Below are 27,407 nucleotides of genomic sequence, written 5' to 3' on the forward strand. Positions count from 1 at the left end.
GATGAGAAGACAATGGGCCGCTGAGCCCAGAATTTTAAAAGGCCTCTTCATCTTAGGAACAAGTCATCCAAACAAAGAGACACAAAGACAACAACAAATGACATTGAGGTGTTTTGAGGATCTTCATATTGTCTATGTTTGCAGTGGTTTTGCATCTTATACTGGTGGTCCTTGTCTGTCTCTGTGGCGATTTTGTCTACATCTGTATTCTTTTAGTTGGTTGATGTCTCCTTCTGGTCATTTTGCATCTCTTTGTCATTGCATTGCCCCCCAATGGTTAACAATGAATGTTACCCATTGCTTCAAACAAAGGGCCACAGACTCAGCGGCCCCACAACCTGTGCTCGCATGTTGGATCAAATTTCAAAAATGTAAATCCTGGATGACAATTAGACATGCATCTTTCCTTTTTTAATGTCCTTCTGGGAAACAAGTTGTGGGGAGTATTGGAGAGTAGCTTCACAAACCAAGGCCAGAATCTCACCAGCGGCACTCATTACTACCAGGCAATAAGAGCCACTTAAAACATCTGGATGTGTATTGGCGGGCTTTATGCACTTCAAGGATTGTTCTCAACCACTGAAAGTGACTGCTTTTAGAGAATCGTTCAAATAAATCGCAGACGTTGCCTCCTTGAATCTTGAATCTTTAATGACAAGGACTATTGCAGGAACATTTTACGAGGTTTCGTCTCACTTTGTGATGTAAATAAAAGAAACATAACATGGTGAAAATTCCTGCTTTTTTATACTGAAAATGTTCTAAACCTGTACTAAACCATTAATTCATTTTAAATATCAATATATTTTTCTTTTTATAACTTGGATTGGTGACAATATGTAGCCAGATTTGGTTTGTTTTGTCACCTACTTTATATTAACTTACTCTAATAGGTTGTCCTGTATTGCTTTTATCTGTTGGGGAAGAAGAAAACCTGAAAACTAAAAGTGATAAACTTCTCCTTCAAGAAGAGCGATTGAGGAGGGATCCTCTTCCAGGACAGATAAACAAGGAACAGATGGGATTTGCAGTGAGCAGAGATTTCATATTATATATAAGATTATATTTTGGATCCACAGAATATCAAAATAGAACATGGTTCCAGGAAGTTAAAGGGCAACTGAACAAACACTGAACAAACTATTATCCATATTGGATAATCCGGACCGCTCTCTCCAATTTTTATTATATATAAGTTGTATATAATGTTCATTTAAAAATTAAAAAAAATATATTATAATAATAATAATAAAATATATATATATATATATATATTATATTCTGTAATTTATTGCTTTGCCCTGTACATGCCGCTGCTGTAATGACAAAATTTCCCCATGCGGGATTAATAAAGTATCTATCTATCTATCTATCTATCTATCTATCTATCTATCTATCTATCTATCTATCTATCTATCTATCTATCTATCTATCTATCTATCTATCTATCTATCTATCTATCTATCTATCTATCTATCTATCTATCTATCTATCTATCTATCTATCTATCTATCTATCTATCTATATAGCAAACCACACAACTTCCTCTCAACCACTAAGACAGGGGGAAGAGGACAGACTACACATGCTCAGCATACAGAGACAAGAGTAGCAGCTGTCTCCTTAAGCACAAAGATGCACACCAACAACATCTAGATACTTCAAATGTAACATATTTAAACAGCTTATTAAGTAGCTGATCAATAATGGGACATTCAAGGTGGTTTAATGTTTCCTTAATATATGGTTTCCAATGTCCTCTCTCAGGATAGGCAGGGTCAAGTAAAGCTCAGCCAAAGCCTTCCCCTCCACTCTCAACCCCCTTCTGTCTGTCATTTTTCTCGCTGCGTGCCTTCTGTTGTACAGACAGTGTAGGCTGTGCGGCCTGCTCTCGTCATTGATCCCGTGAGCTACGCTGCAGCAGCAGAGCGAGGAGGCCTGACGAGACCATATGTTGCTGAGATAAGGTAAACCAGAGGTAATTGGCTACTAGGACAAAGGTCGACTCGCTAAAAGATTTCTGAACTAGCGGAGGAGAAGTGAAGTGATGTCGAGGAAATGCCCCCTTTCTTCGTCTCCCAGATGTCACTCCTCTGCCAAATGTCATTTTATAGCATTGTCCAAGTACATGATTGAGATGAGTCAATGTTTCCAGGAATAAAAAACTTTTACCAAAACCTGGGTGTCTGGTACAAATTTGAAATACTTACTTGTTCTTTACTTTTCTTTTTCCATTTTCTGCTAAATTATACTTCTACTTTACACTTCGGAGGGAAATATGGGACTTTTTAACTCAACTACAAACAGTAGCTTATATTTGATAACTCACCAATCCAGATTTTTAAACAAAGTATTAGCAATAGATGGTGTATATTACAGTTCCCAATAATAGAAAAACTCTCAACAGTTTAACCTCAGCCAAAAGACCAAGATGACAAAGAGCGAGGCAGATACAGACATCATGCTGACGTCATCTTATTTAATTTTATGGCAAAAACTTGATTAAAATCAAAATCCAATGAGGCCTGAGGAAAACCATATAAAGCAGTGGTTGTGTCCGTGTTGGGAAATGTAATGAGGAAGAGACAGGAAAATGAAGCATAGCGAGGCAAGACCTTACGAAATAGTTATTTATTTTTCAAAAGCATTTAAATCAATCAAACAACAGTACGAATCAACTTTTTCCTTTACTAACTTTCTTGTCCCGCATCTGAAATCTAGTTTGGATTATGCACACACTTTGATTAAAATCTCAACATGTTCATAGTCGTGGCAGCATATAATAGAGTTCAAATGAAACCCATGCTTAATGAGTACATGGCTAAAGTACCGTACTCAGTAGTGCATCAATAAATCCAGTCATATAACAACATTCTGAAGGAGTTCCTTCTGAATGAAAAATGCTCTTTTATTTTAAACAGCGTATTTGACTGTGATGTTGCTACTTTTACTTCAGTAAGAGATCGGAGTTCTTCTTCCTCCTCAGCTCTTTAAGCACAAACACCAGTGTGTTCTTGCACCTGTGTGTTAGCTTGATTAGTCATTGGCTGACACACCTGTAAAGACAGGGCAAGAACAGAGGAGCACCTGCCCACTAAAAAAATGTTGCTGAACTTGAACACAGTGTGACGCAACGACCGATGACATAAACCTGTAACTTTCCTTTTCACTGTATTATATATTATTTCTTAGTGGCTCCTCTCGGATGATTCTGGGGAATCTTTAGCTCTCTGGGTTCTTGTGAACCCATTTAAAAACATTCCCAACTCCCACTCATCAATGGGAAGTCCTCATACTCAACTGCTTGATGTTTGTGTGGAGAAACTTATGGCTCCCTCTGCTGGACAAAATCCTGTTCAAGCTTCCAGCTGAGTCCATACAGCAAATCTACTGTTTATTTTACTGCCCATTTATTATTATAAAAATGTATTTTTGAGATAAAACCAACTAAAATTTCAAAAATTTATATTGCATCATCTTACATGAATAGAAATGTTTTAAACATCTTAAAATTGAACAATTATGGTGTAAACACACCTAATATACCTAACAACCTTGTCTGCAGCAGCTGTTTGGGGGCCTTCTGCATTTAAATTTTTTTTATTTTTTATTTCACTCTATTAATCCCCGAGGGGAAATGTCTTCACTACAGCAGGGGGGCTCTCAGGGGGGAGATGCTGCAGCAGGCTGCCACTAGCGCGGCGCCAGGTAACCTGACCTGAGGTGCATGTTTTTGGATTGCTTGTCTGTATCTGCCTCGCTTGGATTGAGGTGCATGTTTATTTAGATTACAGACCTCTATTGATACTTTATAATTTCTTATAAAAACATTACCGTGCATAGACAAGGTCTATGGTCTTAGTTAAACCTGTTTAACAGCTTGAACTTAAGAAGATACATTTACTTTTATATACAATGTATAATCATAAATTGGATAATTCAACTGTCTGTATGAAAGTGCACGACATTGAGTGCCAAAGTAATAAACATTTTATTGGCATATATTCAGGCTGAAAATAGCTTTTTCTTGTTGCGGTGAGTTTTTGGATGTGAAACGTAAATGAAAATTCTTTTCAAATGCCTTTAAGTTACATTTAATGAGCACATGTTTCACTAGGTTGTAACAAAAATCAAAGAAGGTTCTGATACATTTATGAACTACAAAACAGTAACAATAACAAACCTCTATTTTAACATATTTTTGCCAATATATATCAATTTTGAGAGACGTATGATACAAAAATAAAGTTTTGTTGTTTCAAAAGCAAACTAACTGTAGACGCTGACATCCACACACCAGGGGGCGCTGCAGAGAGAGGCTAAAAGAAGGCATGTCCTGTGGTGCGGTTTGATAGGCGAGAGTTGATGGATAAGATGATGCTTAAAAAACATTCACTCCGACAGTGATCATGAACAACATGGACTTCCTGTGTTTGTACTTTGATAACTTTGAGGTAGGTGAGCTGACTGCTGGTTCACGGTAGTCCACTGCGTGTAGCTTTGGCTCGGTCGTCTAGCAAATGTGATGTGAAATAAAATACTGAAATTAAGAGCTGACTTAAGACATTTGATTGTGTTCTGCCATTTGTAACAAACCAAACAGCCAGTTCTGATTATTTTCATTATGACTGGACGTTGTGTCCTGATAAATGTACATGCAGGAGGAAATGTGGCCTACATTAAGGCTGCAGTTGAGGCAGCAACCAATGAGGTGTCTGCATGTATGTACAGTCTACCTGTGTGAGGATGAACAGCGCCACCGTATGGCTGGTGAGAGAAGATCACCGCATCGCTGGATTAAAACAGAAGAAAATCTTTATTGAGACAAAGACATTAAAAAAATGTTGATTCTAAAAGAGACACAAAGACTCTCCACCTTCTCTCTCTCTCACACTCACACACACACACACACACACACACACACACACACCCAGTGCAGAGCTCCAACCAAGGGAAGTGGGTCAAATGGTTCATGTCTTGGCAATGGATTGGTCAGCATAGGCCTGATATAAAGACACACACACACACACACACACACACACACACACACACACACACACACACACACACACACACACACACACACACACACACACACACACACACACACACACACACACACACACACACACACACACAGACACAGACACACTGTAGTAAATCAGTTAATCTTTCTTCCCATTAACTGTCCTCTCTCCTCTGAGGCAATGTTCAATGTCACCAGCCAAACATGTACTCCATCGCCTTGGAAACAAGGCTGTCGTCCTTCCTGGGTGTCTGTCTGTCTGCTACCACCTAAAGATGGACACAGATTTATTTACAAAGTCAACCAGCAGCAGTTTTACCTCGGTCTAAGTTAAGTGAAATGATTGCAGTTTCTTAGGAAGACCCGGACGGAACCAGAGGTCAGAGGTCACCTGGTAGTCGCTGCCGGAGGTCCTGTAGGCGGCGCTGAGCGGCCTGATGGCGGAGCGAGGAGTAGAAGGGAGGACGGAGGAGGAGAAGGAGGAGGAAAGAGGAGGAGAGACGGCTTCACTGCTGTCCATCACACTCTGAGAGACACCGAGAGAAATAACAACATCAGTGCTGCTCAGATTGGACCTCAGTGTCATCTGATGTGGACGACCAATCAGACTGCAGAGATGGACAGATGCAGGCAGGTAACAACAGGTACTGACCTTGTCTATGCACGGTTTGACTCCCACCATGATGGAGTCACCAAACACCTTTCCGTCTTTAGACTGAGCTTTCCGGGCCTGAAGTCTGGACTGATACTGAAGGTGCATCCAGTTACCGGGAGACGCCATCTGTCAACACATCATCAACACATCATCAATACATCATCAATACATCATCTGACAGAAACTTTAACATTATGAAGCAGCGTGGATGCAACATGTCTTCAGCCACTTTTGGGGAACGAATGAAGGATTAATGCCAGCGGACGACCATGGAAATCTTCTGCTACACGTCTGCTAAAGGAATCTAGTCTTGAGGTAAACCCAGACAGTGAACGTGTTTTAGTGAAGACAGCTTGTGAACGATCAGCCAAAACTGGTTCCAACTTATCTCTTGTCTGATCACTGATGATTTTCATAAAAGGGAAACTCGATGTAGAAAGATAGGACTGGCAGTCACACACACACACACACACACACACACACACACACACACACACACACACACACACACACACACACACACACACACACACACACACACACACACACACACGATCATGTCTCCTTCACCTCAGAACACATACGTTTCCTGCCAGATGTGTGTGTGACAGCTACCTCGCTGTACTCTGTGTGTGTGTGTGTGTGTGTGTGTGTGTGTGTGTGTGTGTGTGTGTGTGTGTGTGTGTGTGTGTGTGTGTCTCACCGTGTGTTTGAGGATGTTTCCATACTGCGCGAACTGCAGCAGGATGTAGGAAGCTGAGGCTGGTGGGAAACTAGCACACAGACACACACACCTGGTTAGTGAATGTACAGTATGTTTAAAGTACATTCAGCAGGATAGAAGCGTGATACGTGTGAAGCAGCATGAATACCCGAACACAGTGACCCAGGTCTGGTCCAGCTGGTCGTCAGATGACAAAGACTCTCCCTGACTGTAGAAGGGATCCACCTGAGCCGGAGAGAGGCACAGCTGCTGCACACCTGCAGACACAGGCCGTAAAAGATAACCCACTTCCTTTTATTATTTTATATTTTATTATTCCTCTGCAATAATTACCCCTATTTACCCCCCAAACAACTGAAACAAACCAACCATGACAACAGTCGTGTTTAATTTGAAAAGATTCTTCTACATAATGTAAAACTAAAAAATCTTTTGGCCATATCATGTATCAGCAGCACCATCAATGACTGTAATCGTTACCATCTCACTACTAATAGTACGGTCAGCAGTGTGTACCTGTTCCTGGAGTTGAGGCCGGACGTGCAGAGAGAGGAGACTGCATGACTGGAAAAGACTGACGAGAGACAAAGACAGAAAGACGGAGATCTTTTTCAAGTGTTCAGACTTTTCGCAGCTTTGTCGCACTAAATCATCTCATTCTGATTCCTTCAAACACCTTTACAGTTACATGTGTTAGAAAACATGAATGGATAAATGAAGTCGCAGCATTCGACCAGCCATCTGTGTTTATTGGGCTGAGCTCGCTGCCACTAGTGATCGGGGACTTTCTCTCCAGAAGTCCTCCTTCTCTACGACAGTGTTTTAAAGGTTGACTGGATGTTGCAACAGAAGAAAATGGAAACTTCATTTTTAAACTAATTAGTTCCAACATTGCAGTTATTGACTTTAAACCAACTTGCGTACCGACCTGCCTGTGTGCACTGAGGGGTGTTGCTACAGAAACCAGGTCGTCATGGATACTGCGAACAGGTGGGGCTCCACTCTTATCTTTGGGAGTGTGGACAACAGGCTGCAGGGCGGAGCCTCCTCCACCTCCTCCTAAACATAGAATAAACTCAGGGCAATCAGAACACACAATACAAACCACCAACAACGACCAGCTGACGTACAGATGGGTGTCTTCCTGCTGACCTCGATGTGTACTGGTGCTCTCCAAGATGGGCGTGGCCAGGCTAAAGGGGCGGGGCTGTGGGCTAGCTGGAGCCGGCAGGTCACCCATTAGGAAACCTGGCAGAAACTGAGCTCCAGGGATCGGCTTAGGAGACGTGGGTGAGCCCAGAGTCATCGGTTCAGTAGCCACTGAAAAGACAGGGACGACTTTAAACTGGTTTGAGACGAGTGGTCACCGTCAGGACTGACAGCTCAAGATCAAGCAGTTATTAGGGACAAAGACCGGAAGAGGAGATCCGAGTATTTTACCGGAGCAGCACTTCTATTGCATGATTGACAGCTGGACTGAAATTTCAGATTAGCCCTCTTAACTTTAACAGGTATCACTGAGGAAATCACTGTAAGCCACCATCAGACTGAGGACAGTGAGCAGGTGAACAAAGGGGAGTTTTTCATTGAGACAACTAAGAGATGACATTCAGCAACAGCAATTCAATTTCCTAATTCAAATGGTCGCCAGTCAGAGGTGGCAGGACAAACACCTAGGGCCGCAAATAATAATTATCGGCATGAGCAATTAGAGGGACAATTATTTTTCAGTAGTCTACCAAACTTCAAAAAGTTTTGAGGAATCAAAACCTCTTAGAAACCAAGGTGACCGCCCAGATGTCTCATTTCCTCAAACTAGAAGTCCAAACTCCAAAGATATTTGAGTTTATAATGCTACAAAGTAAATCGTCTCATTTAGAAAGCTAATAAGAGGTTTCTCGAAAAGAAATTTGATCTACTTTGGTTTAAGAAAAAAAAAAAAAAAGTACAAATCACTAAAGTAATGAATCGGTTATCATCACAGTTGTCACTGTTGGTTTTTCAACCATGTGACTAATCGTTTAATCATTTTTTACCGAGGCATGTCACAACTACATCATTGCCTGATTGCTATAATTTGTACTGAACAAAAACATTCAAACCAACAGAAATGAGATATTTCCCTCAATATTTCCACGTGGTTTTCCGCAGGATGAAGTTTGACTTTTAATGACATAATCTCGTTACGTCACTTCTTCTGCTGTGATTTAGAGTCAGCGCCTCCAGAGCACGTTGTTTATGGGGATCATTGGTCCTCGCCACCGTCAGTAATGTCTTTGTATATTTCATTAAACGGCTTCATTATTTATGACTAATCTGCATTTTAATTTACAAAACAAATGTTCCGATAAACGGCTCTTTTTCATAAAGTGCGTGTGAATGATCAAACTAAGATTAAGTTTATTCTGTAATAGTAACATCAAAAACAGACCTTTAAAATATACATGTTATATATATATATATAATATATATATATATATATATATAAAGCTTTTATAAAAGCGGGGCCCTGAAGGGGAACCAAAGCTGGACCTTCTGGACCTTCTGTGAAACCAGGTGGGAACTAAACAGCCCAACAGCTCGTCAAAGCAGACGCATGACTGCTGAACCAATAAATACCAACAGACCATAATAACAGCATCGTGACAGAGCTTGTGAACTTGATTGACGTCGACTCACCTTGTAACTCCATCTCTCGTCTCGTTACTTTTCTTCTGGCCGCGATTTTCAAAAGTAGGAAGTGACGCCGGGTGACAGGACGGCAGCGCACTGGACGAGCTGCGCTCACGGGTCTCTCGGTGTAACTCACTGCTGGTGTTGATTATACTCGAGCGGTCCTCTGAAAAGATCCAGACAGTTTAGGCTGGGTGGTGAGAGATCGGATATCTCGGCCGGCGGCAGGTTGTTTGTCGAGCTGTGCGGCCGCTGGTGAAACGAGCTGGTGCTGCGCTGGAAGTACCGCCGCCGACTTCCGGCGCATTTACCAAGCGGCGGCGCACAGATGCGTTCAGGGGACATGTGCTTTTTATCAATTCATTTTGTAACCAGACAATCCTCCAGCAAAAACTTTAAAGAAATATCATTCTTCAGCTGCCTGTATTTTTGTTATGTAAACGAGACCAACAAGAAACACACACACACACACACACACACGCGTGTGTGCACAGTGTCGGAGAAAGTCCGCACACAAGCCTATCCAACAAATCCAACAAGTCCATAACTTAAAATACAAACAAGTGTCAGAGCATTTCTGTTCTGCATACATACCTAAAAGACACTATACAAGTACAATTTTCATTTGAGGCTCAGTTATAAAGGGGTTCAGCAGACTCTGCTGGAACAATCACGAGGGCATATTTAAAGTTTGTATTAATAAATCTCTGCATTGTTATTCCCTTCTGTGTCCCAGTAAGAAAACAGTGACATTTCTACTGAAATGACCAAAACTTTAGAAGTGTTTGAACTATTTAACTCAGACAGATATAATAACTTCAGCTGGAAATCAGGATAGTGGGATTATAAAGGGGATCTCTGGGCTCTGTTTTGGCTGTGGGAACAATGGCATCGACCAAACACTGTGTAAGTGTCCATGTGAACATGGGTTTATTGTTTTAGGACTTTACCATTCTCAGGTTACTTGGAAAGCCTTTTACCGGTTACATACCTATCCTCTTATTAGTTGACCAAACTTTGTCATGACAAGAATATTCAAGACATAATTTCTTTAAATCATACTACAATTTGAACCTCTTTTTTGTCCACCATGTTCAGAAACTGGTTTAAGGAAGCAGGTAAAGTATGGAAAATACATGAAATAGTTTATCTTGTTTGTGGCTTGTTGTTGCACATGCAACTTGGCAAATATATTGTGGAATCAGCCAACATTAACACATACACTTGCTCGCTTAGAAGGAAATTACTATAATGAAAACTATTACCCAAATACACTGCTTCATAATAACCTTTCTCGGTTTTATACAGTTATCTATGCCACAATCTGTTTTACTTAATATTGGGCATTTTGGAAGAACACGTGTTATTTTCGGGGTGTTATTGGAGCATTAACATTTCTGAACCTGCGTCCAAATGTTTGAACGCCCCAAATGTTTGCGTCAACGTCATCGACACGCGGCCAGAGAGTTTTGCGTTTCGTCAAGTTACCGTAAACGACGGAAAACTCCCGGTAAATGTGACGTTTCTTCTGTCGAGGTAAAAGCGTGAAGTTAGCCAGACGCAGAGGGAGGCGTACCTGCCGGCTTATTGGAGTTAGTTCGTCCATTACGTGGTATTCATACAACTGAAAGAGACTCACAGTTTTGTTTACGTCATCGTCCGCTGTCCTGGTCATCCGCACGACTTTTATTGTGAAAGGCAGCGAGCGGAAGTGACCTTTATTATTGTTTTCTCCTTGATGCCGGTCTGAGCCGGACGCTGATGCGGATCTTCATCTTCAGACTTGTACAAGTTGAGACGCTTTAAAGGTAACGAAGACGCCGTGTGAACACGTCCGTGATGAACCTCCACTTTATTTGAACAAACACTGAATGAGTCCACGTGGCGGTGAAGCTAACGAGCTAGTTACAACCTTTAGACCAGCGACACGGAGCTAGCTTAGCTTAGCTTGGCGGAGTTGACATCACTAGAGGGTTTCTGCTGGCACAAGATCTGAGAAAATGAATGTCGGACTCTGTGGACTCGCTGCAGCGTAAATAAGCTTTACTATAATACAAGCCGGTCGTCGTAAGACGGAACCGCGGTGTTGTGTGTGAAGTGCTGAAGCGGAGGTGTTGTCAGCTGGTCATGAATGTGCAGGTCTGGTCTGCTCGAGTTGTCACTGAGGAGACAACCACAACCTTTGACTTTGGAAAGAGTTCCTAACAGGCAGCTGTGTTTCAGGAGGGACGACTAACACACGCTCAAGGAGAAGTTTGCGTTTCTGAAACGGGTTGAGCTGATTGGACATGTCTGGTTTGGTGACGCGTTCCTCAGCTTTCTCTGAGAAAGTCGTTGTTATTCCTCAGATCAGGCCAGAAAACTCAAGTTTACTCATTCATTACAAAAGATTTCTTCAAAGATAGATTCAGATTTTTCCAGTTAGTCGTAGTACAATATTCACAAGCTGTGTACAAGTTATTGGTGGCTGTGAGCATTTTGTCTTGAGTTGATGGGCTGATTACAGCTGGCAATAACATTATAGGACCTTTTACATTTTTATATTTACAGGGAAAAAATAACAAACAAATGTGGCCACAATTCTACCCGAACCAAAGGAACAGGTGAGGAACAGGTAACGCCCAGTATGTTGTACAAGCAGAGAGGATGGAGGAATCCCAGCTTCCAGCTCCAACCAATCCACACAAGCCACATATGCAGATCAAACATTCACACCCAGATGTAGGAGACAGAGCAATTAACACAGTCACGACGGGGGTTGTAACACGGCACGCTGGCTTTTCAGGCAGTAAGTTGTTTGCTTATCTCTCCATGTAATGTAAAACAGCGGGGACATGGTAATGGCTGCAGAGCTGGGTGAGTCACCACAGAGAGGACCAGCTGTAGACCTGATGGCACCGACCTGCCCGTCAGCACAGCATGAAGGACTCATTGTCGTTCCTCTCTGTTCCAGCTCCTCTGCTTGTAGCTGGTTGGTGTGGTTGTACTTGGAGGACTGCTGATGGAGCGCAGGGACGTCCTCCGGGTGCAGCGGCCTCGTCCCGCCAGGCTTACGTTGCCGCTGCTGCTCCTCGTCATCCTGCTGGCAGCGGTTTGGTCGGAGGGCCGGGACTACTACGACCTGCTGGGAGTCAACAGGGAGGCGACAACCAGAGAGATACGACGGGCCTTCAAGAAACTGGCGCTCACCATGCACCCAGACAAAAACCCTGTGAGAACCTTAAAACAACCCTTGATTTATCCTGATATGCTCAAATATAAACCCCAACTTCTATGAAGCCTGGCACATCCCTGAAACCCCGACGTGCGGATACAATTGTGTTTTAGGGCGACCCCTCAGCCCACGAGAAGTTCCTGCAGGTCAATCGAGCTTATGAAGTTCTGAAGGATGAAGACCTGAGAAAGAAATACGATAAGTATGGAGAGAAGGGGCTGGACGAGCAGCAGGGAGGACGCTACGAGAGCTGGAACTACTACCGATACGACTTCGGTAAGTCTCCACAGTCACCTGGAACCACAGTAATGCCGCAACAGCTCTGTATTGTTTTGTTATTAGGGACACCATAATATGTCATACAAATATTATCTTTGAGAACCAGCAACTGGTGACCAGCAACAGCTGTTTAATATTTACACCTTGTTGTTCAGGTATCTATGATGATGATTTGGAGATCATCACGTTGGACAGCGGAGACTTTGGTAAGATTTTCAATTATATTAAACTAAAGAGCTCTAACGGGTTCTCTGTCCTCCGAGTTCAGTTTTTGTTTTAAGTTTACAAACGAAACAACTTTCCCTGTATAATATATAATATTAGCGTGTTGATGATAAAGATGTAATGACTGCCTCTTTAATAGAAGTTTAACCACTCCACAAGAAATGTATTATGATAGAATATACCATTATAACATGTTTTAGGGAGCGATAATGTGTAACATTGAAAAAATAAACCAAAACGTAGGTAAGCGCACCGTCACGATACGATTTATCCGTCTGACAATACTTGTTTGAATTGACCAAATAATGACGATTAGTTATCATTATCAATACAATCCAGTCCCGGCCGTCACACCTTCTGACTAACTTTTTACAGTTGAAACTTTGGAGCCAGTGATTTCAGTTTCTGATCGCAGCATCACATTTAGTTGCACTCAGACGTTTGCGGCAACTTCATGTCAAACTAAGCAACTTTACTCCTTCTAGTCTGTCGAAGTATATCGTCGCATCGTGCATACCGTGGGTACATGACACAGAACAGAATATAACCGGATGTGCAAAAGAGGCATGTTCGACTGAATTGCAGTGAACTCGCTGTCAGTCAGTGCTGCACGTGAACCATGTGGTTAAAACATGCACAGTTCATACACACATCATCCATCCCTCTGCTCTTACAGAGATTATCAGTGGATGCTCAGTGTGAAATAGGAGACCTGACAGATACACAGGAAGTAAACAGGTCGAGATTGATGTGTGTGTGTTTTTTGTGTTTCAGAAGCAGCAGTGAATTCTGGAGAAATCTGGTTCATCAACTTTTATTTCCCACGATGCTCACACTGTCACGAGTTGGCTCCAACGGTAATGTAACACCAAAACTCTTACTTAAATGCAGCTGGAGCCTTTCACGATTATTTATTTTCACTTTAAACTAAAACTTTTCTTCCTTCAGTTTCACTTTATTGCAGTGTTGATTTTATAAAGTACATTTTTAGGCTGTATCTGCCTGAGCCCTCAGCCTTCAGTTGGCGTTTCCTTCAGTAGAAAGCAGCAATAGATGACAATCACAGACAGACTTGGTGTGAACTCAATAATACAACAGGTGTGTGTCTGTTTTCTGTCTCTCTAACCCACCTGTGTGTCTCACAGTGGAGAGAGTTCGCCAAGGAGATGGACGGAGTGATCCGGATAGGAGCTGTGAACTGTGGCGACAACAACCATCTGTGCAGGAGGAAAGGCATCAACAGCTACCCGAGTCTGTTTATATACAGAGCGGGACAGGTCTGTTTCCTGCTTATTCATCATCTCAGCAGTGAATCCACAAAGGAAGAGAGTGAAAACCAGCTAACAGAAACACAGTCTCAACATTTATGAACATGGATCATTTTCTGATTAACAGGCAAATACTTAAAGCAAGTAGATCGATAAATGAATGAATAGATTGCTGAAAGTTATGGACAAATTAATGAGATAGATTGCTAAAATGAACAAATGGCTAATATTGAGATGGATTGCAACATGTAAGGGATAAATGAAACTAATGGTTTGCAGTGATGGATGTACAAATGCAAACTGGACCAAACCAACCCAAATACTGACAGTTATAACAAATACTGTAAGTTTGTTAAGTAAATGCTCTTTTCTGCCAGATGAACTGAAGCTGATTCATCCACATCCTCTTTCCATATTTACACCAATAACAACCTGCGCGTTTATATTTACAAAATTCATCCATCAGCATCAATCATCGGCACGATATGTTCGAGGGTAAACTGACTTCATCCGCTGATGATATTTGAAATAACAGGAGTGTGTGAGGATCTATCATCCACTTCACACATCACCTGTCTGAATAAAACTTTCTGAAAATATGTTCTGCCATGTTGTTTGGTTATCATTAATGATCCAGAATTCTGTGTTTCTGCAGAGACCAGAGAAGTTTAATGGGGAGCGCACTAAAGACATCCTGGTCCACTTCTCCATGCAGTTCATCACAACAACCGTCACTCAGCTCTGGCAAGGTGAGCGACTCGGACATCTGCAGTCGGCCTCCACACTTCTGATTCTCTCTGCCACTCAGAAGATTTGCTTCAGATCAGCTGCCTTCTTTTCATTGTCAAGAATCACCATCTTATTATATCATATCATATCCGGTCTGAACATCTTCATCCTCCTTCATGGTCATTACAAATCTTCTGTTTTGTGAAATGAAGTCTTTAGAAACACTGACGACTTGCCAATTAAACCTCTTGACTGTTAAACATCTGTAATAAGAAGTACTTGTTGCACAAACTGTATATTCTTATTTTTTGTAACTTTTCCTCTGTCCCTCATTCTTCTGATTTAAAGTAATTCCTATGTACCTTTCCTGCACAAGCTCTTCTTAAAATAAGTTTTTCGATTATCCTCCTGACGAACAAACGATGGATGCGTGTTTTACAGGCAACGTGTTCAGCGAGATAGAGAGTGCGTTCTCGTCAGGGCTCGGCTGGCTCATCACCTTCTGCTCGGACACCGGAGGTAACGCACGGACACACTGAATACGAGGGGCGACACCTGCCACAGATTGTTTCCACATGTCTGAGTGTCAGTGAAACATTCAGTGTCACGTCATCAGTGTGTGATTAATGTCCAGCCTACACACACACGCACACACACATCTTTATCTTTATGAGAGGAGTGTCACAAACCACTCTACGTAACACATGCTCAGATCTTTGTGCACATGAGGCTCAGACACAGAGCACACTGGTCCAGCTGTATCACTAACGCGTCTGTCTGTCTGTCTGTCTCTGTCAGATTGTCTGGAGCCGAGAACAAGACAGAAGGTGGCAGGAATGTTGGTGAGAACACAGTCGTATTATTATCACTGATGGTTGGAGCAGAGACACACCTCCGCCATGGACTTATGGGTCTGAACTGCTAATGTCAGACAAAATGAATACACTTGAAAAAAAAAATCAAATTCTCTTTCACAGGAAATATACTGTATACTGTATGTTTATGTGCACTGATGCTGCACTGTCCTCCAGAGCAGTGCCTCCCAACATTTATGAATTATGATCCCTGTCAGCAGAATGTGCTAATATATTATATATATATATATTATAATATAATTACCATTATGCAGTAAGTGTAAAAGTTATTTGTAGACAATAATTGATAATGGATAGAAGTCTAATAGGAATGACGTGTTGTGCTCTATGTTGTGTTTTTCCATTGATAAACCTCAGACACACTATATGTGGAGCATCTAAAACATTTCTCCCTCTCCATCCAGTTCTCTGTTGAAAACATGTCATAACCATAACCATAGCCATAATGCTGTTAATTAATTGTAATAAAATCTGCAGATCCAATAAGTTGAATACTATTGGTACACCTTTGGAATGAGGACGTGTCTACTCATTGTGTGTGTGTCTGCATGTAGGATGGTCTGGTGAAGGTGGGGTGGATGGACTGCACCAACCAGGAACAGCTCTGTGATAGTTTCCAGGTAAGACGCTGCACTGCTGCAGAACATCTCTCAGATACCGGGGCCGTATTCACAAAGATTCCTCAGACTGATTCCCAGCAGTAGGAGTACTTGTTGCAACAGAAGTGGTAGTTTTATTCGTGCAAGGTGTAGAATTAGTTGCAGTAGCACTGAGGGTGTTTGCTGTGTTTCAGGTGACCAGTGGAGCGACTGCTTTGTTCCCACCTGGAAGTGCTTTGGATAAACAAGGCAGCGTCTTGGTAAGACACAGAACACATCAGTGTCTGCATGTGGACAGTGAAGTACTGTCTGTAGTAATACTGTGTGCAGGACTGCAGTACTGACTCAGTTTGTATGTGTTTCAGTGGCTGAATACTCTGGACAGTAGAGAGATTTACAACCAGGTCATGAACCACCTGCCTGATCTGGAACTGCTGACCACTAACAGTTTCCAGGTCCTCACACAACACACAACTGTACACCCGCTAAATAGTTGAATGCACCCGTGGAGCTCACAGGTGCAGTTGAACACCACAACACATGTTAACATCGAATTTCTTTTGATGATCCCCAGAGGAAACTGGCCCATCATCGCTGGTTGGTCAGTTTCACATTTGGAGACAGAAGCCCCGCCTCCAACGAGTACAAGAAGCTCCCAGCTTTCCTCCGAAACGACCACATCCAGGTACCTGTGTGTCTGTCCGTCTACGTCTCTGCATGTCTGTCTGCCTGTATGACTGACTGTTTGTCTCTCCAGGTCGGCCGAGTGGACTGTATATCCGACTCAGAGTTGTGTCAGTCTCTCTACATCCATAAACCCTGCGTGGCCGTCTTCAAAGGACTGGGAATCCACGACTTTGAGATCCACCACGGTCAGAATCACATCTGAACGTTTCCTTACTCCTCTCTGTTCCCCTGTAATCCTCTGTTTCCCGTTTTAAACACACCATCTTGTTGTTTACTTTGTGGTCACCTATTTTATTTGTATAATGAGAAATTGTTCTCCCGTTTGACAGGTTTAAATGAGTACCTCTATGCATGAATATGCATTTGCCAATTGTTAATTTGAAAAATGCGTGTTAGAGTTTCCCAAAGCTCTTGTGATGTCCTGCTTTGTCCGATCAGCAGTTTACAACTCTAACATGCTCAGTTGACTAGAAGAGATAACAAAGACAAACATCAGATTTGAACATTTGAGGGGCTGGAATCTGTGAAATTTGGTGAACAAGAACCCCTTTGAAATGATTAATTGATTATATAAATGTTTGTGGATTAATTTTCTGTGGCTCGCCCAGTCCTTTATTGTTTCAGACCGAGTCGTGTTGTCCGTCTCGTCACCCTGTGTGTCTCTCCGTAGGTAAAGATGTGTTGTACAACATCGTGGGTTTTGCGAGGGACAGCGTTCGTGCTCACGTGACGACTCTGCAGCCCGACAACTTTCCTTCAGACAGAAAGGAGCCCTGGCTGGTCGATTTCTTCGCTCCGGTTTGTAATTAACTTCTTTAAAGAGGGTTGATCGAGACACACACGCATACTTGATCTGTTCTGCCTGCGCAGGGAATGAGTCAACATGGCACGAGGGGTGTTACTGTATTTCCTTATACTCATCTTTTTCTGACTCTGAGGGTGTTTTGGTAGATATATTATCATGAACCTGTAATCGCAGGAATGAGACATGTACGAACATCATACTTACTCCACCAGTCCTCCATATGGAGTAAATGATCTGATGAAATGTTTGTGTACCCTGCTGCATAAAGTTGTACAACCCCAATTCCCAAAAAGTTGGGATGGTTTGTAAAATGTAAATAAAAACAGAGTGCAGCGATTTGCAAATGACATAAAGCAATATTTTATTGCAGATAGACTAAAGAAAACATATCAATTGTTGAAACTGAGAAATTCTATTGCTTTATGAAAGGTAGATGCTTATTTTAAATTTGATGCCAGCAACACGTCTCCCAAACGTTGGGAGTAAGTCTATTTGCATTGCTATTTCCGAGTCATTACGGATATGTTTGACCCGACCGCAGGTTGTTTGATATTTGCTGCTTTGCAACTTCTTCGCCCAGCCTGTCAGAGTCCCTGTTTACCTTCAGGGCAGGTGATGGTGCTACACCTACAACACCAACAGGCCTTATAAAAACACTGTCCAATCTGAGCCGAGTATGCAAATAACTGTATTTACTTAACGCTGGACACGCCAAGGTTTCAGGCTCGTGAGAAGCAAGAGAGAGCGTCAAACTTTGAATGTGTGAGAGAACAGGAAGTCATTTTGTCAAATGTTTTTATCCAGATTTATTTTAACCAAAATTCCATCAAATCCACAAAAGAAAATGAGAATTGATGTGTTTGCATCCACTAATGAATGTAAAAATTAGGAGTTGACTTCAGTTGAGTTGATAAACAGCTGATGGTTCTAATTCTCCAATCAGGTGCAATTAAACCACTGCAGAAGAAGAGAGCAGATCTAGGTGACATCATTAAAAGAGCTCCAGTCAAATCTCAAACGATGAAAAACCGTGCAGAAGACATGAGAGAAATGTGATATTTGTGCTTCTTTCATGTGAGGAAAGTCAGAGTTTCCTCTTTGCCCCACACTGATTGGATGTTTTTGTCTCCTTAGTAGAAACTTGAGTTATAGTTTGGTCACACTTTTCCACCAAAGTGTAAAAAAAGTTTTTAGTGAATTTCCAGCATTTTTTACTTAAATTGGAGATTATATATATATATATATATATATATATATATATATGTATAAAATGTAGACAGAAACTCAGTTGTTCTATTAGTACTATAGTAATATTAGGCTGTAGTCTTACCCTCAGTTCACACAAATAAACAGGAGGTGTGACAAGCTGTCATTCATTTCAACCTGCAGATAACATGCAGCTCAAGAATCCGAAGCGTCCTGACAGCAGATGTTGAACAGTTTCTTTGCAGACACTCTGATGTAACATTTGTTTTGACCTCCTTAGTTGTTAGTTTTCTGCTTCCTTTGCAACTACTCTACATAAAAGTACTTCAAACAAAGTGGTAGATAACCTGATGGTTCCACTTCATAATTCTTTCATTTGGAAATCATGTAACTTTAACAAGCTAAAGAGGCCTGAATAGAAACTGAGAGAGATGTTGTGTAAACACCGCCTGCATGTTTGAAGGTTTGGTGTTCACATGTTTAACGGAGACCTGATTCTTGTTGGATATGAACTGAATGAAAACTTGACTCTTGTGTGCAGTGGTGTCCTCCGTGTCGAGCGTTACTGCCTGAGCTGAGAAAAGCTTCAATCCAGTTGGCTGGACAGATGAAGTTTGGTACTCTGGACTGTACCATCCACCACAACCTCTGCTCCACGGTAAACACATACTGCACGTCATGGACTGTTCCATTGTTTGTGAGCTGAAGAATGTGGGTCACTTCCTTCTCTCTATGTGTTTCAGTATAATATCCAGGCTTATCCCACCACAGTGATCTTTAATGGTTCCTTTGTTCATGAGTATGAAGGACAACATTCAGCTGACGGCATCCTGGAGTTCATACAGGTACGACTTCAGAGCTAATCCCACATAAGGCACACTGTTCTTATGTTTTTCGGAGCTTTTGAAAGATTTGCATGGCTTCTTTTATCTCCTCTGGGCTTGTGCATTGTTTTGATCTGTGTACTGTGTGTTTGATGGGCCAGAATGATCATGATTACTGCTACCAAAACATAGAAAGGTGAATGCATGCTGGAATATTTCTTTTTGACCTCATCCTCTGGGACATTCAGACTGTGACAGACTCTTTAGCTTGAAAGTCAGACTGTGAAATGAACTGGATTCACAAAGAGCTTCTTTCTGTCCCTGCAGGATCTGGTCAATCCATCTGTGGTGGTCCTCGATCCATCCAGCTTCGCAGAGAGAGTGAAGGGTAAGACTTGTCCTCGCAATACAAACTAGATTTCTCCGATGGGAGCTGCTTCAACAGGAGACTCCTTGCCCAAGAACAAGCTCTCGGCTGTGACTGTATGCTCTCTTCTGTACCTGGAGAAACAGGATGTTCACAATAGTAGTTAATCAGCCTTTCTGTTTGTTCAACTCAAACTGTTGCGAAGCATCAGAGCAGAACTCTGACTGGTGGAACTCAGTGGACCACGTCTCTGTTTCAGGTCGGGGTGAAGAGCAGATCTGGGCGGTGGATTTCTACGCTCCCTGGTGTGGTCCCTGTCAGGCTCTGATGCCAGAGTGGAGACGAATGGCCCGGGTACAACACAGGCCACACACATCACACACACACACACACACACATCACACACACACACACACACACACACACACACACACACACACACACACACACACACACACACACACACACACACACACACACACAGTAATTGAGACAGCAACAACAACAAATACTGTCCTATAGTTTTAGGGGTTCATTTCGAAGACATTTGAACAGGAATAGTTTGATAAGTTATCGCATACAGCTGTGAACTGTGACTGCTCTGCTAAATAGCGTTTGATAATCAGTTGTGTTACAGATAATACAGACGGTAATTTATCTGCTCCTGCTGTTTGTGTTTCGATGAGACACCAGTCAGACGTCTGCAGCCTGTTGAGTAAAGGCAGGGACAGACTGGACCGGGAGGAATCCGGTTCAGCCGACTCAGAGAAGAGCTGATAGAGTTTGAAAACCTGCTCTTACCCTGTTTAAGACTTTGTCATAAAAAGAAGCTCACAGAAAACATCAAATCAAAACAGAAACCAGAGATGCACCTCTACATGCAGCACCTTGCCTTCAGGCTACCTGAAGAGTTCAGACCAACCCGAGTCTCTCTTTCTCTCCGTCTCCACCATCCAGCTGCTGTCGGGTCAGATCCGGGTCGGTACGGTCGACTGTCAGCGCTTTCAGCCGTTCTGTCAGAGTCAGAGTGTGAGGGCGTACCCTGAGATCAGACTGTACCCCGGCAATGCCCGGCAGCCCGACCGCTACGTGTACGTACCACACTTTGAAATGCTCCTTCTGGAAATAGTTTTACACCGTGCACACGATGTAAAAACGGTTTTATTTCTGTGCATCCGGTGCAGAGATAGTTCCAGGACATGTTCCTCACAGCTAAACACATTTCATACAGACAGTTTTGGATCATATAAAGCAGCCGACACAGAATCACATGAATACTTAAAATCAGAGGGGCTGCGTCCGACCTGAATGATTTGAACCAAGGATATTTAAATCAGACCCAAACGGATAGAAACACCTGCAACAGCAGCAATTTGACCAAATAACATACATGAAGCAGCCAGAGTGGAGTGGCACCGTAGTGGTGCTCTGGCTCTTTGTTGTTCACCTTCCAACATCAAACACTCAAACCACCAACTTACACAATGACCTGATTGGCTGCAATTAGTTTGGTCATCACAACAAAGCTGCTGGATTTGTTACATTGTTGTCTGGTTTGGTTTATTTCAATTATTTTCACTCATTTCAAGAAAAAAAAAAACCTGATTATCTGATGCAGCTGTTTTCAGAGAAAAGCTGTAAAAATCCCAAACACATCAGGTCCTTCTGAATGGGAGTGTTTTAGTATGTTAGTATGTTTAAGTATTAGTAGTTTTGAATGTTAACACTGTGCTTATTAAACAGGGTGTGTTACTGTCCTGTTCAGGTCAAAGATTGATCCTGGTTTTCTGTCTGTCTGCCTGCCTGTCTGTCTGTCTGTCTGTCTGTCTGTCTGTCTGTCTGTCTGTCCGTCTGTCTGCAGGAGTTACAACGGTTGGCACAGAGACGCCCATTCACTCAGAGCATGGGCCCTCAGGTGAGACCCAAGATTCGGTCTTTCTTTGTTCCTTATTTTCTGTTTGTTTCTTTATTTGTGTATTTGTTTCCTTCCTTCCTTCCTTCCTTCCTTCCTTCCTTCCTTCCTTCCTTCCTTCCTTCCTTCCGTCTAATCTTTCCTGTGGTACAGTACCAGTGTTTGAGTGAATGTGGAGTCTTCTAATAACAGTAGTGATCTTGTGTGTGCAGTTCTTTACCCAGAGCGTCGGTGGACCTGACTCCAGACTCCTTCAGGTCTCTGGTTTTGTCTGGTCGGGATCACTGGGTCCTGGATTTCTACGCTCCCTGGTGTGGACCCTGCCAGAACTTTGCCCCAGAGTTTGAGGTCCTGGCTCGGGTGAGAAACGTTTCTTTTTCTGAAGAAATCAGTTTTTCCTCTGTAGCTTTTGTTCTGCGTCCACTGCAGAGACGAATCAAAGCCAAACTCCTCCGACAGAGGAGGTTCTCTCTCTGTGGGGTCAAAGGGATGTTCTTTGTGTGATTGACAGCTCCTTAAAGGGGAGGTCCGGGCAGGGAAGGTGGACTGTCAGGCTCATTATCAGACCTGTCAATTGGCTGGAATCACCGCCTACCCAACTGTCAGATTTCACCCGTACCTGGGAACAAGGAGGGTGAGGACACACACACACACACACACACACACACACACACACACACACACACACACACACACACACACACACACACACACACACACACACACACACACACACACACACACACACACACACACACACACACACACAAGCAGCAGCAGTCTTTTCACAGTAAGAAAGAGCTTAATTTGTACAAATCTTGTATTTTTTAGAACACTAGATATTATTATGATTATACTATATAGCCAATTGTACCTCAAGCCAGCCATCTGATTTGTGTAATTGTGTTAGAAAAATGATGCTGTGTCATCAGGTGTGCTGTGAAAGAGTCAGAGAGGCAGAATATGAGTTCATGGTGGAAAAGATTTAAAGAAATGTATGTTTGTGTTAACAGCATGAACACAGCGGGGAGCACATCAACAGCCGGGATGCTAACGTGATCGCTGACACCATCAGACAGCAACTACAACAGCTGTTGCCACGGTTACAGAACAAGCCAAAGGTAACTCTGTTCACCTCAAACTCCAACGAAACCAGAGGGGTGTACTAGGAAGTGAGAGTAGTGGGTTAGCGAGGTATGTTGAGACTAAAGAGTTGTCAATGTCACAAAGCTGGCTCTCTTTTAGGGTGGCTAGATCACCATGGTAACTTATGCTGCAAACTTAACCTGGTCTGGAGCAGGTTATGTTGGAGAAATCGGATCAAAACGTAAGAAAGTACCTCCTACTGACCAATCAGATGTCTCAAAATTGTCGCCACCGAACAAAGAAGATCCCGTATGAAGCTCGGTACGCAGAGTGAGACAGTGAGACAATGAGACTGAGACAGTGAGACAATAGTCCGATGTTTCTGTGCACTTTATGGTAAGGTGATATTATAGGCTAAGACTTTCAACTTCGGCTACACATTCACAGTCGGAGATTGTTTTGCACATGTTCCCATCATTTAGCAGATGCAGATGTGCTGCTTTCAGTGTGGATTAGGTCTTTAACTTCATTATAGTTTTTTTAAGATTATAGTTTGCTCCTCGTTTTTAAAATATGTCGCTCTGCTGTCAGTACACTTGACAATGTTTGTTATTGGTCAGATGCTGCAAACAGCTCCTCTCTTATGTGAACACACTCAGAGCAAAAAGCCTGAGTTAACAGAGAAAGGCAAAGAAAGCCTGTATGCTGAACTTCGTAGTAAACCTGTCTGACATGTTGTTGTTCCTGTTGTAGGACGAGTTCTGACAGGGCGCGGGTGGTGCTGTGAAAGAGGCCAGCAATCTGATTGGTCAGGGAGGAACAGAAGTGGATTTGATTGGTCCAACGTGATGATCAATCGGTCAACACTCTTTGATACGACCACAGCTGTAACACAGACAGACAGACTGACACTGACTGTTACTGCTGTGTTGAATGTACTGAACACTTCTGCCTTGTTTTTGTTCTTATTTGTTTTTATTTCGTCTCCATTGTTTGTATTTACTCTATGAAGTAAAACTGTGGGACACTGTATACTGGACACTGCAATGTTACTGATACACACACACGCACACACACAGAGATCCAAATGTTGACATTGTGCTGTACTTTATTATTGATGTAGAAACAGTTTAAGAATAAACCCATGTGTTTCTGTTTACGGTTTCCATGTCAACGTTTATAACCTTTACTGCCATTTTTATTCACCTTTTTCTTTTTTTAAACAAAAGTCACATATAGAGCTAACAAGAAAATTAAATAACAACGTTTTAATAATTTTAATTTATTGTTTTTGCAAAAGTGCCAAATATTTCATGCATACATCTTTTTAAATGTGAAGAATTGCTGCTTTTCTGTGTCTCATCTTAACCTGATTGTCTTTTGGGTGTTGGACTGCTGGTGGTATAAAACAAGACGCCATTTTAGCCTCCTGACATTTCATTGACCAGATAATTCAGTGGCATAATTGTTGGTTATGTAAGTTGTGTAAAGAGAACCAATCAGAATTCATCTGTTTCCTCCTCATTTTCTTTGTGTGTGTGAGCGTTTGTCATCTTACTATCAGTTCGAGGATACAGTCTGTTCACTTCCATTTTGAAACTTAAGAGCAACAGTGAAACACACCTTTAGACTGAGTATCTCCACTTCATGAAAAGTATTTTTTAATTCAGTTTCCTCAAACTCGAGGTTGTAGAGGGGATGAAAAAGACAATTTGACACAAATCTTGAATGCCTTATTTCCCCTTGTGTAGACAGTAGAGATGTTTGAGGGTTTTCAGGAGGCCTTTGAACTAAAAGCTGCAGACACTGTTCAATCCTTTTTACTTTTTTTTGGTAGTGTTTCCGTCAGCACCATCATACAACAACTCAGTAGCCAGGAAACTCATTGTCTCATAATGTGACAGTATCAATTCGACCAAAAACTTCAACTACGTTGTGTTAATTAAATGATACATCAATCGGGAAATGTTGTATCATTGTTTGGAAAATCTGGAAATTCTATATAAGGATGATGTTTTGTCATACTGTCCCGACTGGTTGTCCATCATACTTTGGGCCAGTAAAATTGTAATGTAATTATTAAATAGCATTCTGTTAAATGTAATTTAATTGTGCACACTGATGAAAATGTGTTTAAAAAAAAAAAAAAAAAAAATCCAGTCTATTGATTATTTACTGGTTTTTAAGGTTTATTTATAATGGAACTTACTCAAATGTAACTCAGCAAAAAAAGGGTTTGGCATGTGTTTATTTTTACTTCACTTGGAAAGTTGTATAGGGCAACAACGAATTACTATTTACTTTATTAGTTAGAATCCAAATACCATGATTTGCTTGATTGTTTGCCCTTTATCAGAAAACTGAAAAAAAAACCTAATCACAGCATCCCAGAGTAATGTTAGCAGATGCCTTTTTTTCATTTAAATACCAAATAAACCTACAAAATACCGAATTTATTATAATGTAAGAGCAATGAAAGCAGTGAATCATCACATTTGAGAAGCTGGGACCCTTTTGGCAGTTTTGCTGACTTAAAACAAACATTGAAACTGTTGCGATGATGCACGTAACACCTGAATGTTGCAGCAGGATTCACCTGCATGAACTCCAGAGCACAATCATTATCAATAGAATGTATTTGCTTTTAGATTCTGGATTTTTCATGGGAACAGAAGGAGTGGATATCATTTTAATGTATTTTTATGTCACCAAACATGAAGCAGTTAGACATTTTTCAAGTTATTCCTACTACTTTGGACCAGCAGATGTCACTGCTGTTCCTCTGGAAGACAGTTGTGAAGAACAGGAGATAAACCAGAAGTGGATTTCTGAGCTGAAATGTGTTCACACAGGGTTTATAACAAGTCAGAAATGAGCTCAGGATGCCTTGTTTATTGGAGGGACTGACTGCCTGCATGTGATGCATGCTGGGAATGTCTGTGACCCCAAACATGGACAGTCTACTCTTTAAGGTGGATGTTTGGGTTTAGAGGAGGGCTGCTACATTTTCCAAGCTAATTTAATAGATTATTCTGACTTCACTGTATTTGTTTCTCTTTTACTGTGAAGAACAAATTGTGGAATTGATGCTGTGCTTATGAGGATTTAGTTTGGTAGTTCAGATAGAGATAAGACAAAGCTTCTGGAGCTGTCTAATGGTTTTTAATGGTTGTGTGTTTCCAGTAGAACCAGCAGGTGTCGCTGTTGCTCTTCTCTGCAGAAACGGGGAGTACTCGACTAGTCTGAGTGGTTTATCAATGTTAAAAGCAAACAGACCGGTGAGAAGTGAGTTTTTAGCACATTACTGACAGCATTGAAATGTGTCAGACTGTTGTGATGGTTAGTTAAACCTGTCTACTGTGGTATGAAGCAGCAGATACAAAATACAGGCAGGTACTTAAGTAATAACCTCCTAAACACAATATTTAGTCTGTTCACATGGAATTCAAAGCTGTTGCCCACTGGGCCCAGCTGGAGATGAAAAGAAAGGTTTTGAGACTCTTTGACTCTATTTGTTGTGTGATTAAGTCAACTTGGAACTGGCCAGTTTCACATTGGTCCTTCTACAGAGTCCCGACTGAGAACCTCAGGCCATGTTAACATTATGGCGGGATGGATTTAACATGGAGGTCAGAAATTTCAAACTGAAAATAAGGAGCTCTGAGCTTGAAGCGTTCTATGACACCAAATGTAAATAATTAACATGGCTGACTGTGAGGAGCTTTTCTTCTTGCAGAAAGCAGCATACATGATGATTGTGTAGGTAAAAACAAGACTTGCAGTCATGCTAGCTGCTGTGTGAGGCTGCACTACAGACTGTATCTAAAAGTGGACGGAGCTTCCAAGTTTGAAAAATTAGGCCTGTATGGGAGTGCCTTAAACTGCAAAACCACTGAGGGCCACTAGGGGCTGCCTCCAAAAAGGCTCCGTCGACTCCCATTCAACTTCTCCCATGAAATACAAAGTTGATTAACTATTCCCACAAGTCATTTTGGTATCATTGGCTAAAGTCAGTCCTTCCTATAAGTTTTCTGGCAGTTCATCTGAAAATACTCCTATCAACAATTAGAAAAAAGCAGTATGTTTGGGGGCGTGTTGGTTTGATTGACAGGCCTGTGGTGCAGTCAGGGTTCCGCTATAGATGGGCGGGCCTCGTGTCCTCAGGTTCCCAATCAGATTGAGTCAGACTCATCGCTCGCTCCTCCCGCCTCATCCAAATATGGTCTCTTCTGGCTCCAAAATAGCAACATGGC

The 27,407-nt window shown here is 41.9% G+C and overlaps 2 protein-coding genes across 5 annotated transcripts; one reads left to right on the forward strand and one right to left on the reverse strand.

Moving 5' to 3' along the window:
* Positions 1 to 4,797: 4,797 nt before the first annotated feature.
* On the reverse strand, positions 4,798 to 9,373 carry nup35 (nucleoporin 35). Of its 2 annotated transcripts, none has more exons than XM_069712095.1 (9): positions 9,085 to 9,373; positions 7,558 to 7,725; positions 7,334 to 7,464; positions 6,922 to 6,979; positions 6,554 to 6,662; positions 6,385 to 6,454; positions 5,679 to 5,807; positions 5,418 to 5,552; positions 4,798 to 5,295 (listed from the first exon to the last, which is right to left on the reverse strand). In XM_069712095.1, the coding sequence occupies exons 1-9, from the start codon at positions 9,095 to 9,097 to the stop codon at positions 5,218 to 5,220; spliced, it is 891 nt and encodes a 296-aa protein (XP_069568196.1). In that variant the 5' UTR covers positions 9,098 to 9,373; the 3' UTR covers positions 4,798 to 5,217. The 2 variants fall into 2 exon arrangements, with proteins under 2 accessions (XP_069568196.1, XP_069568195.1); XM_069712094.1 differs by having other exon boundaries at positions 7,558 to 7,743.
* A 1,446-nt stretch (positions 9,374 to 10,819) lies between these two features.
* Positions 10,820 to 24,311, forward strand: dnajc10 (DnaJ (Hsp40) homolog, subfamily C, member 10). 3 transcript variants are annotated; one of them, XM_069712062.1, is made up of 25 exons: positions 10,820 to 10,886; positions 12,032 to 12,289; positions 12,406 to 12,568; positions 12,727 to 12,777; positions 13,571 to 13,653; positions 13,942 to 14,073; positions 14,720 to 14,813; positions 15,235 to 15,312; positions 15,592 to 15,635; positions 16,223 to 16,288; positions 16,462 to 16,527; positions 16,633 to 16,722; positions 16,842 to 16,952; positions 17,025 to 17,139; positions 17,625 to 17,752; positions 19,507 to 19,623; positions 19,709 to 19,810; positions 20,117 to 20,177; positions 20,416 to 20,510; positions 21,114 to 21,247; positions 22,018 to 22,071; positions 22,281 to 22,428; positions 22,580 to 22,702; positions 23,082 to 23,189; positions 23,908 to 24,311. In XM_069712062.1, exons 2-25 carry the CDS (start codon positions 12,080 to 12,082, stop codon positions 23,917 to 23,919), a joined length of 2,385 nt encoding a protein of 794 aa, XP_069568163.1. In that variant the 5' UTR covers positions 10,820 to 10,886; positions 12,032 to 12,079; the 3' UTR covers positions 23,920 to 24,311. The 3 variants fall into 3 exon arrangements, with proteins under 3 accessions (XP_069568163.1, XP_069568164.1, XP_069568165.1); XM_069712063.1 differs by lacking the exon at positions 10,820 to 10,886 and adding an exon at positions 10,903 to 11,934; XM_069712064.1 differs by lacking the exon at positions 10,820 to 10,886 and adding an exon at positions 10,903 to 11,866.
* Positions 24,312 to 27,407: the final 3,096 nt, after the last annotated feature.

Source organism: Brachyistius frenatus, unplaced genomic scaffold (assembly GCF_029030835.1).
Source record: "Brachyistius frenatus isolate BFR_SWC_R1_liver_20210118 unplaced genomic scaffold, ASM2903083v1 Contig_106, whole genome shotgun sequence".
In the NCBI taxonomy this organism is placed as follows: Eukaryota; Metazoa; Chordata; class Actinopteri; family Embiotocidae; genus Brachyistius; species Brachyistius frenatus.

Bases quoted from the DNA above. Each gene is read 5' to 3' on its own strand.
- nup35 (XM_069712094.1), bottom strand. The intron at 6,455-6,553 runs GTATTCATGCTG...TCTGTGTGCTAG, and splicing joins ACCTGGGTCACTGTGTTCGG to TTTCCCACCAGCCTCAGCTT. The intron at 5,296-5,417 runs GTGACCTCTGAC...GTCCATCTTTAG, and splicing joins CCTCCGGCAGCGACTACCAG to GTGGTAGCAGACAGACAGAC.
- dnajc10 (XM_069712062.1), top strand. From the start codon at position 12,080: ATGGAGCGCAGGGACGTCCTCCGGGTGCAGCGGCCTCGTCCCGCCAGG. The intron at 19,624-19,708 runs GTAAACACATAC...TATGTGTTTCAG, and splicing joins ACCACAACCTCTGCTCCACG to TATAATATCCAGGCTTATCC. The intron at 22,429-22,579 runs GTGAGAAACGTT...TGTGATTGACAG, and splicing joins AGTTTGAGGTCCTGGCTCGG to CTCCTTAAAGGGGAGGTCCG.